The sequence below is a fragment of the Dama dama genome, chromosome 24 (genome assembly GCF_033118175.1).
Source record: "Dama dama isolate Ldn47 chromosome 24, ASM3311817v1, whole genome shotgun sequence".
Taxonomy (NCBI): domain Eukaryota; kingdom Metazoa; phylum Chordata; class Mammalia; order Artiodactyla; family Cervidae; genus Dama; species Dama dama.
The window spans coordinates 19,908,079-19,923,329 of NC_083704.1; the positions used below are offsets into that span (position 1 = coordinate 19,908,079).

Consider the following 15,251-nt stretch of genomic DNA (forward strand, 5'->3'; position numbering starts at 1 on the left):
AGTGATGGGTAATTAGTTCTACCAGAAAAGAAAAATGTTTGATATAAAATAGCAGGAATCAAACACACGTTGTCAAGAATGTCATTATCAAACTAAAATAATGGCTCATAAGTGTGAACTATAATTTAAGAACAAAGAGTCTTATTCTATATGTCTATTGAGCTCATCATTCACAATGTACCTCAGGAGCAATGATACTTACTCCAAGAATCCTGAAAGGAGGGGAGATTTCACTTTCTAAAAGGTACTTCAATAGGCAGCTAAATAGGAACCTAAAATATAATACTATGTACTTCCTTTTGTTAAAAAAAAAAAAATGTTGACTAAAAAATTTCAACATGCTCTAAATATATCAAAGTTGTATCTAAAAATAAAAACATCTTTGAGGAAGCATTATAAATTGAGACACAAACAGTCAGGGAATCAAAACTTTCATGAATTACCTTCCCAGGAGAAATGTCACAAAAGAGAATGCCAAGTTGATGAAGATGATGTAATCCAGTCAGCAGGTCAATTCCAAATTCTCTCACTACATCTTCTGGGAGATTTTCATCTTGAGCAATAACCATTTCTAATGAACCACCTGCAAGTTGATTAAAATCACCCACTTTAACCCACCAACATTAGACAGTGCTTCTAGAAAGGTTCCATGCTGGGACCTGAGCATTAAAACATTATCAAATCAGTTCATCTGGACAATCTGACAGGGAAACATACTCATGAATGAACACTGGTCCAGGAACCCTAACAGGAATCTCCACACTCCAGAGCCAGCTAAGAGCGAATGGCTGCTCGGCCTGGAAGGATAGTCAATAAATACGCCAGTGGAGTGAAGGAAGAATCGCTCTGGCACTGTGATCTCTCACTCCAGACCCCTCAGGAAAGAAACAGCTACAGAAATTAGTGTTAAGTGCTACCATAAACTGTACACTTTAATCACACTGTGCAAAGGATAGTCACGTTTACCCCCATGCAAAGTTAGGTCACATTCCGCAAGTACTGCCTGGCACAAAAAGGTGCTCTTCTTAAGAATTAGAAAATTACAAATTCTGATGTACACCACTGATGAAATAAAAGGTCAGTGGCAGACACATTGTGAATTCCACGTCTATATCCTTGCAAGATCCCTGTCATAACTCTACCACCTAAGTGTCAGAAACAATTTTTTTTTTTTTTAGGATCAAGATTATAATTAGAAAAAAAAAAAAAAGATTATAATTAGAAGTCAAGTTCACAGAAAAAGAAGTCTTAGCTGGCAGCTGAAAGTTCAATCAGAATTCCTGTGATGAAGGTAGGAGGCATTCTGGGTTCTGTTCATTTTGTTCCGTGGGTGAGGAACCATTCCAAACATAGGGATAAATGAGTTAGGTTGCTACAACAGCCAGGGGTCAGAAATAACTGCTGAAACAAAAAGTAACACAGGTGGAGTCCCCTGATCACCTCAACAGTGTGTACATCTGATGAAAGAAATTAAACCATCTCCTCCTGTTGATTCAAAAAATAAAAGGCAAAATGCAAACAATTTACTATTCCAAATAAGCTCTTTCATAATTGCTTTATAAATTCTAAGGGCCAACAGGTAAGAGACTCATAAAGCTAGAAATGATTACATTTCATCTTTTTAATGATTATTATTACTCAATGTATAACTGTGGTACTTCTTACTTTTCTTCCTAAAGACACTGAAACTAAAAGTCCAGACAATACCTATGTATTTAGTCACCTTTCTCTCTGTATACAGTCTTGGAAAATTTTATCAAGCAAGAGCTTTTATCTCTAATTATTGCCAGGTGGTGGAATTTGTTGATTCAGCTATTTTTCTATATTGCCTAAGTTTTACTAGTTCAAGTATCCTTTGCATAAGAATAAAAAAATAAGAACTAATTAGATAATAGGTAGTTGACCTCAAATCTTTTCTTTATATTGAATGGAAAAACTTGTTTCATCAATCATCACTAAAAATTATTTCTAAATTTTATGAAGATGATATAGCATTATTTTATACCAAAGTAAAGTTAACCCTAAACTGCATCTCTTCCTCTTACCAAACACCTTTGTTTTTTTCCTGTCCCTAATATATCAAAAACAGGTGTTCAAGTTAATGTAGTCAATAGTATGCTTATATTCATAATAGAAGAAAAAGTGAAAAATAACAAAACCTACATCATATGTTTTTTCAAAGCAACCTATACAGTGACTATAATCATAGCACTTCTTTATTCCTACCTGTGCAGAGTTCCACAACTAGCCAGAGATGATTGCTGGTTTCATACCATTCATGAAAAGTTACAATGTTCTTGTGTTTAATTTCATGGGTCAGACGGACCTATAAACACACACAGCATTCACACTAAGAAAACAAGTTCTTAAAACCTTTGAATCTACTAAGAAACACCTAAATATCACACCTGGGAAATAGATAAGAAAACAATGGAACTTATTCAGAGGAATAAAATAATAAATAATTTAAAACATAGACATTAAGAATGATGGTTATATGCTTACTTGCTCAGTTGTGTCTGACTCTTTGCAACCCCATGGACCGTAGAGCCTGTCAGGCTTCTCTGTCCATGGAATTCTCCAGACTAGAATACTGGAGTGGGTTGCCATTTCCTTCCCCAGGGGATCTTCCCGACCCAGGGATCCAACTCATATCTTCTGCATTGCAGGTGGATTCTTTATCATCTGAGCCTCCAGGGAAGCCCTAGTGTGAACATACTGATCTTAAAATGTACATTTCCAATGGATTATGAGAATACTTGTATACCAAAAACAAGAGTGAATTCAAAAACCCAGTAGTAAAGATGCAAAAGCGTGTCCATTAAAAAATATTAAGTTGCTTTGGGGATTTTTGGCTTTCTCCCTTTAAAAATCCCATTAAATACAGGAACTAAAACTACAAAAATGTGTACAGAACATCAAGACTCAGAATTGCTGATGACTGACTATCAAAGTGCACTGGATCCTTGCTTTCTACTGTCGGAACCAGCTCGGGGCTTTTCGCCACGCCGCGTCCCCTTATCTTCCTCTGCTGGGTCAGCTATGGCAGCCGTGAAGACCCTGAACCCCAAGGCCAACGTGGCCCGAGCGCAGGCGGCACTGGCGGTCAACATCAGCGCGGCCCGGGGGCTGCAGGACGTGCTGAGGACCAACTTGGAACCTAAGGGCACCATGAAGATGCTTGTTTCTGGTGCTGGAGACATCAAACTCACTAAAGATGGAAATGTGCTGCTTCCTGAAATGCAAATTCAACACCCAACAGCTTCCTTAATAGCCAAAGTAGCAACAGCCCAGGATGACATAACTGGTGATGGTACTACGTCCAATGTCCTCATCATTGGAGAGCTGCTGAAGCAGGCGGATCTCTACATTTCTGAAGGTCTTCATCCCAGAATAATTACAGAAGGATTTGAAGCTGCAAAGGAAAAGGCACTCAGTTTTTGGAACAAAGCAAAGAGATGGAAAGGGAAACACTTATAGACGTGGCCAGAACATCTCTTTGTACTAAAGTTCATGCTGAACTCGCTGATGTCTTAACAGAGGCTGTAGTGGACTCCATTTTGGCCATTAAAAAACAAGATGAACCTATTGATCTCTTCATGGTTGAGATCACGGAGATGAAACATAAATCTGAAATAGATACAAGCTTGATCAGAGGTCTTGTTTTGGACCACGGGGCACAGCATCCTGATATGAAGAGAGGAGAAGATGCATACATCCTCACATGCAACGTGTCATTAGAATATGAAAAAACAGAAGTGAATTCTGGCTTTTTTTTTACAAGAGTGCAGAGGAGAGAGAGAAATTAGTGAAAGCCGAAAAGAAATTCATCAAAGACAGAGTTAAAAAAATAATATTAAAAAAATAATCGACCTGAAAAAGAAAGTCTGTGGTGATTCAGATAAAGGATTCGTTGTTATTAATCAAAAGGGAATTGATCCCCTTTCCTTAGATGCTCTTGCCAAAAAAGGCATAATAGCTCTGCGCAGAGCTAAAAGGAGAAACATGGAAAGGTTGACTCTTGCTTGTGGTGGGATAGCACTAAATTCTCTTGATGACCTAAATCCTGATTGTTTGGGACATGCAGGACTTGTCTATGAATATACATTGGGAGAAGAGAAGTTCACCTTTATTGAGAAATGTAACAATCCTCGCTCTGTCACATTACTGATCAAAAGACCAAATAAGCATATGCTTACTCAAATCAAAGATGCAATAAGAGATGGCTTGAGGGCTGTTAAAAATGCTCTTGATGATGGCTGTGCAGTCCCAGGTGCTGGCGCAGTGGAAGTGGACATGGCAGAAGCCCTGGATAAACACAAGCCCAGCGTAAAGGGCAGGGCCCAGCTTGGAGTCCAAGCATTTGCTGATGCGTTGCTCATTATTCCCAAGGTTCTTGCTCGGAACTCTGGTTTTGACCTTCAGGAAACACTAATTAAAGTTCAAGCAGAACATTCAGAATCCGGTCAGCTTGTGGGTGTGGACTTGAACACTGGTGAACCAATGGTAGCAGCAAAAGCAGGCATATGGAATAACTATTGTGAAAAGAAACAGCTTCCTCACTCCTGCACTGTGATTGCCACCAACATTCTCCTGGTTGATGAGATCATGAGAGCTGGAATGTCTTCCCTAAAAGGCTGAATTGAAGCTTCCCTTGTATCTGAATCCTGAAGACTACAGAGTGATCCTAATAATACAGCTATGGAATTTTGGTCCAAGCTTCAAATGATCTTCAAAGGATTTTCTTTTCCCATATTAAAAAAGGAGAGAACACTGGCACCTATTCAGATTCTGAAGGTCTGAAATTATAATTACACTATTTTTTAAATTGCACTGCAGTGTCCACACACAGCAGGTCATACTTACCCAGTAAACAGGACATTTTGCTTTACCCTCAGTGATACAAAAATATTAGATAAGCATATGTCATCTACCTTGTTATTAAATATTCACTGAAAAGCAAACCAAAAAAAAGAAAGAAAGAAAAACAAACCAAAAAAAATTCTACTGTCACTCAACACAGGCTAATGAGCCCATAATTTGTTGAAATACAGAGCTCCCTGTTTAAGAAATGGAATTTAGCACACTCCAGGAACAACTTGGTGGGCTCATATTGTAACAAAAAGAAAGGAGAACTAATCTACATGACTTAGAAGACAGATGAGGAGAAAACCAGAGTGACCAAGGGAGAATTTGAGGAGCATCTTGTAATAAACCCCCAATATAAGGCCACTAGAAAGCGGGGAGAACCCTGGGTAAATAAGTTTAAAGGTAGCCTTGCTAATTCTGGCTTGGGAAGGGGAGGTCCTAGTGAAAAAATAAAGGAGATACAGAAATCCCAAAAGAATTCAGGCCACAGCACACTCCTCCTGACTCCCATCACTCAATACTTGCCAAGTACCTACTCTTCCAGACACCGCTCTGCCCATCTCACCCTCCGCCCAGACCTCCATCACCCATGTGCAGCCTCCACTGGCCAGTGCAGGAGATACTGTGGCCAGGACTCGCCACAGAGGGCTACTGTGTTCTGGAGCGGCAGCTGGGATGAGCTTCAAGTGTAAAATACACACCAGATACCCAACAATCAACATCAAAATTAGAAAACTATCTCACTGGTTGCACACTGAAAAAATAATACATGGTATTATTAATCTCAAATGAGACTAATATATATTAATAAGATGAATTTCACCTATTTATTATCCTTTTTCAATGTAGATATTATGAACTTTACAGTTGGATTTATAACCCCCATTATATGTCTATTGGACAGCATTGCTAGATTTTTTTTAACTGGTAATATTATTCTCTCCAAAATCTCTTCCACACACCCTAATCCATGACCACCACTCACTCCCTTTCCAGCTCACTCGCTCTAGGACTGCAGTTCTGGTTCAGTGCAACCCTCCCCACAGTCTGCATATACCTAAGGCACCGAAGCAGACACAAACCATGCTGATTGCTCTGCCTTCCACTGACGAACCCCACTCTCAAAGGGCCCCAGCCAGTCTGCCCTCCAGATGACCTATTCACACCTTTTCTTTCCTCTTTTCTAGAACACTGCCTGCCCCTTCCCCCTAACTGAAGACTTAAGATTCTCACCTCAGTGAAAACGTAATCAGAAGAGAAATTCCTCCTGTTCCCAGTTCCGAATCGACCAACTAGAGAGCATCTTGTCCCATACACCTGTCTTCCCTCAACTGTCCACACACCTCTCAAAAGCCAACACCTCCTCACGCAGGTGAGGATGGCTGTTTAAAATAACAATAAATAACAACAATGACAAAAATAACAAGTGTTGGCCACAGTGTGGAGAAATAAGATCCCTTGCACACTGCTGTGGAAATGAATAATGGTAGGGTCTCTGGGGAAAATCGAATATTTCATGGGTTTGTTGAAATCTGTAATGACTTGTATTATTATAGCGTCTATCATATAGAAGAGTTTCACAGCCCTAAAATCCTCTGTGCTCCGCCTATTCATCCCTCCCACTCTCCCCCACCCCCCAAACTCTGGCAACTACTGATCATTTTACTGTTTCCATAGTTTTGCCTTTTCCAGAATGTCACATGGTTGGAATCATACACTATGCAGCCTTTTCAGACTGGCTTCTCTTACCGAAGAATGTCCATTTAAGGTTCCTCTGTGTCTACTTGTGGCTTGATAGCCCATTTCCTTTTATTAATGAACAGTATTCCAGTGTATATATGTTCCAGTTTGTTTATTCACTCACTTACTGCAGGGCATCTCGATTATAAATAAAGCTGCTGTAAACATCTGTGTGCAGGTTTTTGTGTGGACCTAAGTTTTCAACTCTTGTGGCTAAGTACTAAGAGTGTGATTATTCAGTCATTCAGAATTCTTTTCATCTTGCAAAAATGAAAATTTCTACGCATTAAACAATAATTCCCCACTTCCCCTCTCCCTGGCAATCACCACTGTATTGTACTTTGTTTCTGAAAAGTACCTCATATAAGATGGTGATGGCAGCACAGCAATAGGCATGTACTTACAATATCAAACTACACACTTAAAAATGGTTAAGATGATAAACTTTGTTATGTGTATTTTTCCACAATTTAAAAAAAAAAAAAGCTAGGTTTGGTCCAAGGAGTCTGGGCTGTAAAGTGGTACAACTATTTTAAACCCAAGTTAGTCTCACCTAATGTCCTTCCTTTGGAAAGCTTCATAAGCATGTACTAAATTTAGAAGTAAATGATCTAGGGACTTCCCTGATGGTCCAGTAGCTAAGACTCCTAGCTCCCAACGCAGAGGGCCAGGGTTTGATCCCTGGTCGGGGAACTAGATCCCACCTGCCACAACTAAGTCCTGTCACAGTCAAATAAATTTATTTTTAAGTGATCTGATATAGACTATATTTTCCCTGACTCATAAAAAAAAAACAAACGCCAGAAATCTAAGTTGCTAATTATTGATACTTGAGTATGTTTAGTAGCCATTATTCAGGACTGTTGGCACCAAAGAGAGAAGGTCACCCATCCCAGACTGAAAATGTACTGTCGGCCTCAGTGAGATCAGCGACTTCTGTTTACATACTACTTGCTCTGATAGTCTTTTCTGTCCTTTCTCAAAGGGAGAGGTTTCCCAAAGGCAGAGGTACTTGACTTACCCAATTGGTTATTTCAGGCCTCCTGCACTTATCAGTACAAAGAATAGCTACAAAATTGATGGTCCCCTTCCGTCGCCCTTTGTAGACCACAGTCTTGCTTCCTCGGCCAATCTCCTCATACAGGATGAAGTTTTCCATCTCTGGGTTGACTTCTCACCTTCAATAAAATGACAGTCTAATAGCATCTCTAACTTCTAAAAAGTAAACAAAAATGACACTTCAAAACCCAAACTAGTTGCATGATTGATCAGCCTAAGCTATTTAATATGTAATAAATAAATCTAATAATTCTATAAATTCAAAAATCCGCCTACAAATGTTGATACAAGTGTCTTTGTTTTCATAAAATGAAAAAAAACTAAGGAAAAATAAATAAATAAAAGAATTCACAAACCAATATTCAACTCCCTAGCAACAAGACCTTAACAAAAGTAATGAAAATGACATCTATTTTGAACACATGGAACAAAACCAGGGAATGAATGAGATTTCAGTCAATGTATCTTGATACAGCTCTTACTCTGTTACACCGGAAAGCACTTTTTGTCAGTAACTGTGTAATGAATGGGGTAATAAGCCCCATCTAACCATAAATTACGAGAAATGAGACAATGCATGTGAAAACACTATGTAAATAAATATGGAATGATAGCATTTCTATCTAACCCACAGAGATTTTAAGAGTCAATTCAAATATTATTCAAAGTCAGTGGTCAGCAAACTACTGATTCCTGGGCCATATCCAGCCTGCTGACTCCTTTGTAAGTAAGTGGAACACAGCTATGTCCAGTCATTTATATGTTGTCTAAGGATGCTTTCCAGCTACGACGGCAATGTTGAATAGTAGTAAGACTGACCCTATGACCTGCACACCCTCTAAAATATTTACTATCTGGCCCTTTACTGGAGAAAGTTTGCCAACTCTTTCAAATCATTTTTTTAAAACCACCCACTAAAACAACTTCATTTTCTTGGCCAACAAAATCACCTTATATTCATGAGTGAATAACAATCAGACATAGTCTTTTACAAGGCCATGCAGTTTCAAAGAGTCAGACACAACTTAGCAACTAAACAACAGGGGTTTATACTTCAGCCAAGAACAGAAGTATCAATATTTATACTGATAGTAGATATGCTTTCAGAGTAGCTCAAAATCTTGGAATGCTAAGGAAGTAACATGGCTTCCTTACTTCCAGGAGAAATAAAATTTCAAGTGGCTCCTATGTTCAGAAATGATTAAATGCAATACTTTTACCTGCCAGGTGAGCTATTATTAAGATTCTGGGGCATCCTAAGCTTGACTCTCCAGAAGCAGAACAAAATCACCTGGCTGCTATTAATATTGCTGCAAGAAATGCTGCCCTTAAAGGGACCAACAGCGACCAAACCTCTGTCGTGGTCCAGAGAGATATTTCCCAAAATGATAATTTAGAAAAACTGGCACAAAGGGCCAACAGTTGGTCTCAGAAAAGGAAAAACAAGATTAGAAATTCAACAACTGTTGGTTTGATAAAAGAAAAAGCTTTGGTTTGGACTAAGGAACAGCACTGCCATATGGGAGACTAAAATTCCCACTCCTTATTCCTATATATGCATTTTGTCAGTCTGCTAACAAAATGACGGCCTTCATGAATCAATACCACTGGGGAAACATTAATTAGTGGCAAATGGATTACATACTGTGTCATCTAACAGATAAAGTACGATTTAGTCATGATCTGTGTGTTGTCACACTGGACAGAAACCTTTGCTTGCAGACAGTCTACTGTCCCTCATGGGGCTAAAGGACCAGCATTCTTAAAACTCAACTGGCAAAACACAGAGGCCCTCCAAATATCTCGACCAAAAGCATCGCTGTTGGTCCTTCTAAATCTCAGATCCAACCCTTCTGTAATTCAGAAACTCTCAACCTCTTGAGATAGTCACAGGACACCCAATGCCCTGGGCTCCTGCTTCTTACAATCCACAACTAATAAATGCAGAGTTACTCCAATACTGAAAGGCCTAATTGCTTCTATGAAAAATAAGCATGTTTTGGCAGGGCAGTCATTTTATAGGGCACCCTCAGGAAACAAAGACCTCCAGCATCACACCTTGTAACCTGGAGAGTTCGTTTACTGGAAAAGACATTTCTAGAAGAACCATTTTCAGGATCACTAGAAAGGTCCCTACTGAGTATTACTAACCAACCCTTGTGCCACCGAACTCCAAGGAACACAACTTTTGGATTCACGTGACACGTGAAAAGAAAGTGCACAACTCTTGACTGGACCTGCACAGCAACTGGTGACCTGAAAGTAAAGATTTTTCGGAATTAAAGCAGACAACATCCAGTGAGACAGCTTTCCCAAGGTATGCGGATCTGGCCTGCTGGAAGTCTGTCACTGAGGGCTGCACCCTGCAGGCCTGTGAGCCTCGCAACTGCTCAGCCTCAAAGAGAGAGCCTGGAGTCAGTGACAGAGACATTAGTGACTTATTGGACAGGGGGTCTTAAAGGCCTGAAGCAAGGTGCTGGAGAGACAACCCACTGTGTGGCAGATAGCAGGCAGAACAGGACATGGCAGCAATCTTCACTACTTGAGGGAGGAGGAGTCTACCATTTACAGGGGAACTGATGTCAGGTGGGCTCATCAGGTACAAGAGACTAATTAAAAGGATTGGATAGTCCTGTGAGTGAAGTAGGGCGTGGTCGAGCAAGGCATGTACAGAAACCAAGAGAACAACCATCTTGAATGGGCTAACCATACGGTTGCCAAACCTTAGATGATGGCATAAGACGTCAAATGATCACCAATGTCTGTGACCTTGATAACACATAGATTTTAGATTAAAAATGCCTGGTAGATCTCTCTCCTTCCCCTCCTTGGTAACTGTTATCTTAATAGGGTTCCACTCTGCACTTTCCCCAGGAAAAGATACTTTCTGACATAGAGGGACAAAAAGCCACTGCAACTACAAAAACTGACTCTTGATCAGCGATGCTTTCAGAGAAAGATCTTGATCAAACGAGAGAAATGTAAAATATGTATATACATATTAAACAGAAACCTCGATTAAACAGAGTTGGGAGACAAGAAATGGGGCACTCTCATACCCTGCGATGATAGCCGAGCCCAAGTGGAAGAAGAAAGACTCCTCTTCTTTCCTGGCAAGAACTCCGTCAATGGAGTCTTTGTCTACTACAGCCTTCCCAACTTACTCTTCCCCTTTATAAAATCTTTCTCCTTCCCTGCCAAGCTGGGGAACTGCACCGTGTCTTGTCGTGGTTACACAAAACGAATTGCAATTCCCTGCTGATGCCAAATAAGGCCATCTTTTCTGGAGAAATATCTGGCAGTCTTTTGGTTCCGGTAAAGAGAACCAGTCCTGACTCCTGAGCCACCAAAATGCAGGCTGCACAGGAGAAATTATGTGTCAAAAAAAATAACCTGAGATTTTAAATGTTCACAAATTGGCTATGATACATCAGCATAAGATGTTAAAATAAGTTTTTATATAAGATGAGTGATTCCTTCAGAACAAGTTTTTAGGCCACAAGAAAAATAAAATCTTAAAATTTTGAATTTGAGTCAGGCCAAATTCATTTCCTCAATCTTTCACTGAATAGAGGCATCTGAGCAGGGCACATAGCCTGAAATTAACAAAACGTATCAATTACAGAGTAGGCTTAGACAAGGGTGGTTTTATACCTGCAGTATCTCCTCTCTCTATGGGCTCAACTTCCTTACAGCAAAATAAGAACTCAGAGTATTTTATAAATTATCTTTCAGATTTGAAAACCACTGACTTCAAGATTCTTTTTTATTCAGTCTCTCACCTCAGACTTCCTAATGCATTTTTTAAGTGTTGTAACTTCTTAAATTGTAAAACAAAACACAAATACAAAAAAACCCACAAAATAAACATATAGCTTAAAGAATTATTACAAGAAGGGCATCCTTGTAATCACCACCCAGACCAGCGACAGCACTTTGCCAAGAAGTCCTTCCCTGAGCCTTGGACAATCACAACTCCTCATACTCCCCCCAAAAGTAATCACTTCCTGACTTCCATGCCTTTCTTTATAGTTTTCTCATTCAAGTGCGCATTCCCAGACACCACAGTTTAGTCTTGCACATTTTCTAAAAAGCACTGTGCATCTTTTAAGTCTCTCTTAATCTGCAAGTTCACCCGGGTATCAACAGAGCAACTCACACCTATCAGCAGTTGAAGCATTTATGATTTCAGCGGGCTGGGCCTATACTCAAACTCTGAAACACACCAGGCAGCAGGGGCACGCAGGTGAAGACAAGAACCTTCTCCTAATCATCCACACCTTCAAATCTTTAAACTCGCTCTCTAGCAGCATTAGCAACACCTGGGAACTGAGAAGTGCAAATTCCCCACCCTGGGGCCCAGACCTTACTGAATCAGAAAACTCTGGAAGCGGGGTCCAGCAATTTGCGTTTTAACTAGCCCTCCGGTTGCACGCTACCTTAGAAATCCAAGTCAACCTTTCCCGAGAGCACAAGAGGCGTCGGGCACTACACCGGGCACTAAACTGGTGCTCCTCCTCGCAGCACTTTTCGGACCAAATCAATTGCAGGCTTTGAGCTTCGTCTGACCTCGAAAGCGTAGGCTCTAAGTCGCTACGTTAACACCCTCTCTTCCCGTTACCCCCGCCCCCAAACTGGAGGCTTTCACTGCCTCCCCAAGTCCAACGACATCAGTCAGCGAGGCCAGCTTAGAACCCAGGAAGCTAAACCAGAGTTTTAAGAGAGAAAGCTCCGAATTTGAGGTGTCTGTAAAGCGCATCTCCAGAACCCAGGTCCTAGAAGAGGTGTCCCGTGTGCCCTAAGTCAAAAGTTTTGTAGAGTTCAACACAAGCACAAAAACGCGGAGCCCGAAGAGAGAAGGGGCGCTGGGGCCACAGGGTCCACGGAGGGAGAGAGAGTGGTGGGCGGCCCCCCTGCAGACCGGCGAACGCTGAGAGAGACGAGGACATAAATTCGTGGCCCCTAAAACCGCCACTGCCGCTCACCTGCTCGCTCGGTGGTGAGAAGCCGCACGTCCATGGGATGGATACCTAGCTAGCTCGAGTGCTCGCGTCTCGGCCCCCGCGCATGAAGACGAGTCCACTGGCCAAAGGCAAGGGGCGAAGCAATGGAGCAAGGCGGGACGCGAAAAGAGCACCGTGAGGCCGTGTAGGTGAAGCACCCCTCCGGGTTTGGATTCGGCCAGCCGGTCTCCAAGGCAGCACGCAGAACGCCGGTTTGAGCGACCAGCGCTGATTGGCTGAGCAGTTACGGCCGAGAAGTGGAGCCGCTAGGGTCAACTTCAGGAGCCCCAAGTCAACTTCAATGGCCCCGCGCCCAGCGTTAGGACGAGTTCACCGATCGACCCCAAACCGGGGTAGAACGTGCTTGGGAAGGCAAGGCTCAGAGCGTCGGTAACTGGCCTTGCGAGTTCCGCACCCCTCCGCGTTTGGATCGGTCCAACCCGTCTCCAGGGCAGCACGCAGAACGCCAGAAAAAGCGCAGGGCTCTAATTGGCTGCGAAGTTTGGGTTGCTATTGGCTGGGGTCTGGAAGTGCGGCGGCTGTATTACAGAATTGAGCCCTCTGAGCACTGGGTGGGGGAATCGGGCTTTTGGACTGGTCGTTGGAGCCCTTCATGAGTAGTAGTTGCATAGTTGGTGGCAGTACAGTCTTGTGCCCTCATCGTTTCTTCCTTCGTCCACTGTCTTCAGTTTTCTTCCATCCTTTTAGGTGGAAGGGGCAATTTAGTCTGTGACAATCGCTCCTCAGGTTCCTTACCTGTTAGAAAAGAGAATGTTACTGATTATCTCCCTTCTTGTACACGAGAAAAGACCAGAAACCTGATCTCGAGTTGGTTGCTTATGACTTTCAAAGCTCCAAACTCTCAAATTCCAACCACCAAAAACGTTAGCACAAGCTCCTCTCTTCCACACGGAGTTAGCTCATGGATAATCACCTTTGGCATCAGAATTATCTGAAGCTCTGGTTAAAACGAGGCCCGCCCACCCACAGAACTTCTGATTCTGTAAGTCTGGTGAGCCCCCAAAGTTCTCATATCTATAAACATGATGCGAATGTTGCGGATAACGGACCACGCTTTGCAAACCTTTACGGGTAGGAACTGTGTCTGTCTCTCATCTCAAGTTAATCACGTCTCCTGTTCTTTGACATCTAACCCTTCTTGCCTTCCCAAGAGTCTTATGGGAAGCATGATTGTCAGTTTTTTGTATTTAGCAGATTTGATGTGGAAAAAACATTTCCTCATATATCACTTCCTAATTAATCAAGACATACAATGAAATATCATCTAATTCTGAGTTTTGACAGCCTCATCCTTAATGTCAGAAATAAGTATCTGGAATGTAGTTCTTCCTTAAAACTGGTTAAATACACATCACCTGTGTTGAAGAAGTTCCTATATTTTTGGAACAACTAGGGAACCTAAGAAAGATGTTCCACTTCTACTTACGAACCAAACCAGATCATTTGGGAAACGCTATAACTGTCCTCACAAAATAATTTGGATTCATGATTGGAGGAACTGAACACATCAATTTACCACGCAGCCTCCAAAATTCTCACTGAAATGACTGAATCAAGACTTAAACCCTAATGGCACTTAACAACAAGGAGGGAAGAATGAAATTAGAGCACTCCCCAATACCATTTGTTGTTGCTGAGTCACTCAATCATGTCCAACTCTTTTGCGACCCCATGGACTGTAGCCCCCAGGTCCCCCTGTCCATGGAGTTTCTCCAGGCAAGGATACTGGAGTAGGTTGCCATTTCCTTCTCCACCCTAATTCCATACACAAAAAAATAAAATGGATCGAAGACCTAAATGTAAGGCTGGACACTATAAAACCCTGAGAGGAATACATAGGCAGAACATTGTTTGACATAAATCGCAGAAAGATCTTTTTTGACCCATGACCTGGAGTAATGAAAATAAAAACAGAAATAAATGGGACCCAGGTAAACTTAAAAACTTTTGCATAGCAAAGTAAACCATAAACAAAATGAAAAGATAACCCTCAGAATGGGAGAAAATATTTGCGAATGAAGCAACCAACAAGGGATTAATCTCCAAAATATATAAACAGCTCATGCAGCTTAATATCAAACAAATCACAATATAAGCTAAAGATCTAAATAGACATTTCTCCAAAGAAGACATAAGGATGGCCAAAAAGCACATGAAAAGCTACTCAACATCACTACTTATAGAGAAATGTAAATCAAAACTTCAATGAGTTATCACCTCATACCAGTCAGAATGGCCATCATCAAAATATCTACAAACAATAAATGCTGGATAGAATATGCAGAAAAGGAAACCCTCCTACAATGTTGGTGGGAATGTAAATTGGTACAGCCACTATGGAGATTCCTCAAAAAACTAAAAATGGAACTGCCATATGACCTAGCAATCCCACTCCTGGGCATAACATATCCAGAGAAAACCATAATCATTTAAAAAGATACATGCAACCCAGTGTTTATTGCAGCACTATTTACAATAGCCAGGATATGGGGAACAACCTAAATGTCCATCAACAGAGGAATGGATAAAGATGTGGTACATATATATAATGGACTATTA

The 15,251-nt window shown here is 41.2% G+C and overlaps 1 protein-coding gene and 1 pseudogene across 4 annotated transcripts in view; one reads left to right on the plus strand and one right to left on the minus strand.

Annotated features, from left to right (window-relative positions):
- Nucleotides 1-15,251, minus strand: part of ULK4 (unc-51 like kinase 4) — a 524,814-nt gene that overhangs the window by 486,851 nt on the left and 22,712 nt on the right. For 3 of the 4 annotated variants that reach the window (XM_061127853.1, XM_061127854.1, XM_061127852.1), the window contains 4 exons: nucleotides 12,654-13,427; nucleotides 7,631-7,787; nucleotides 2,227-2,326; nucleotides 444-583 (listed from right to left, as the gene is read on the minus strand). In XM_061127853.1, coding sequence (XP_060983836.1) covers nucleotides 444-583; nucleotides 2,227-2,326; nucleotides 7,631-7,768 — 378 coding nt within the window. In that variant the 5' untranslated portion in view covers nucleotides 7,769-7,787; nucleotides 12,654-13,427. Of the gene's footprint in view, nucleotides 1-443; nucleotides 584-2,226; nucleotides 2,327-2,505; nucleotides 2,626-7,630; nucleotides 7,788-12,653; nucleotides 13,428-15,251 lie in introns of those variants that run through there. The other variant, XM_061127855.1, reaches the window with a different exon arrangement.
- Nucleotides 3,043-4,842, plus strand: LOC133046220 (T-complex protein 1 subunit zeta-like; annotated as a pseudogene).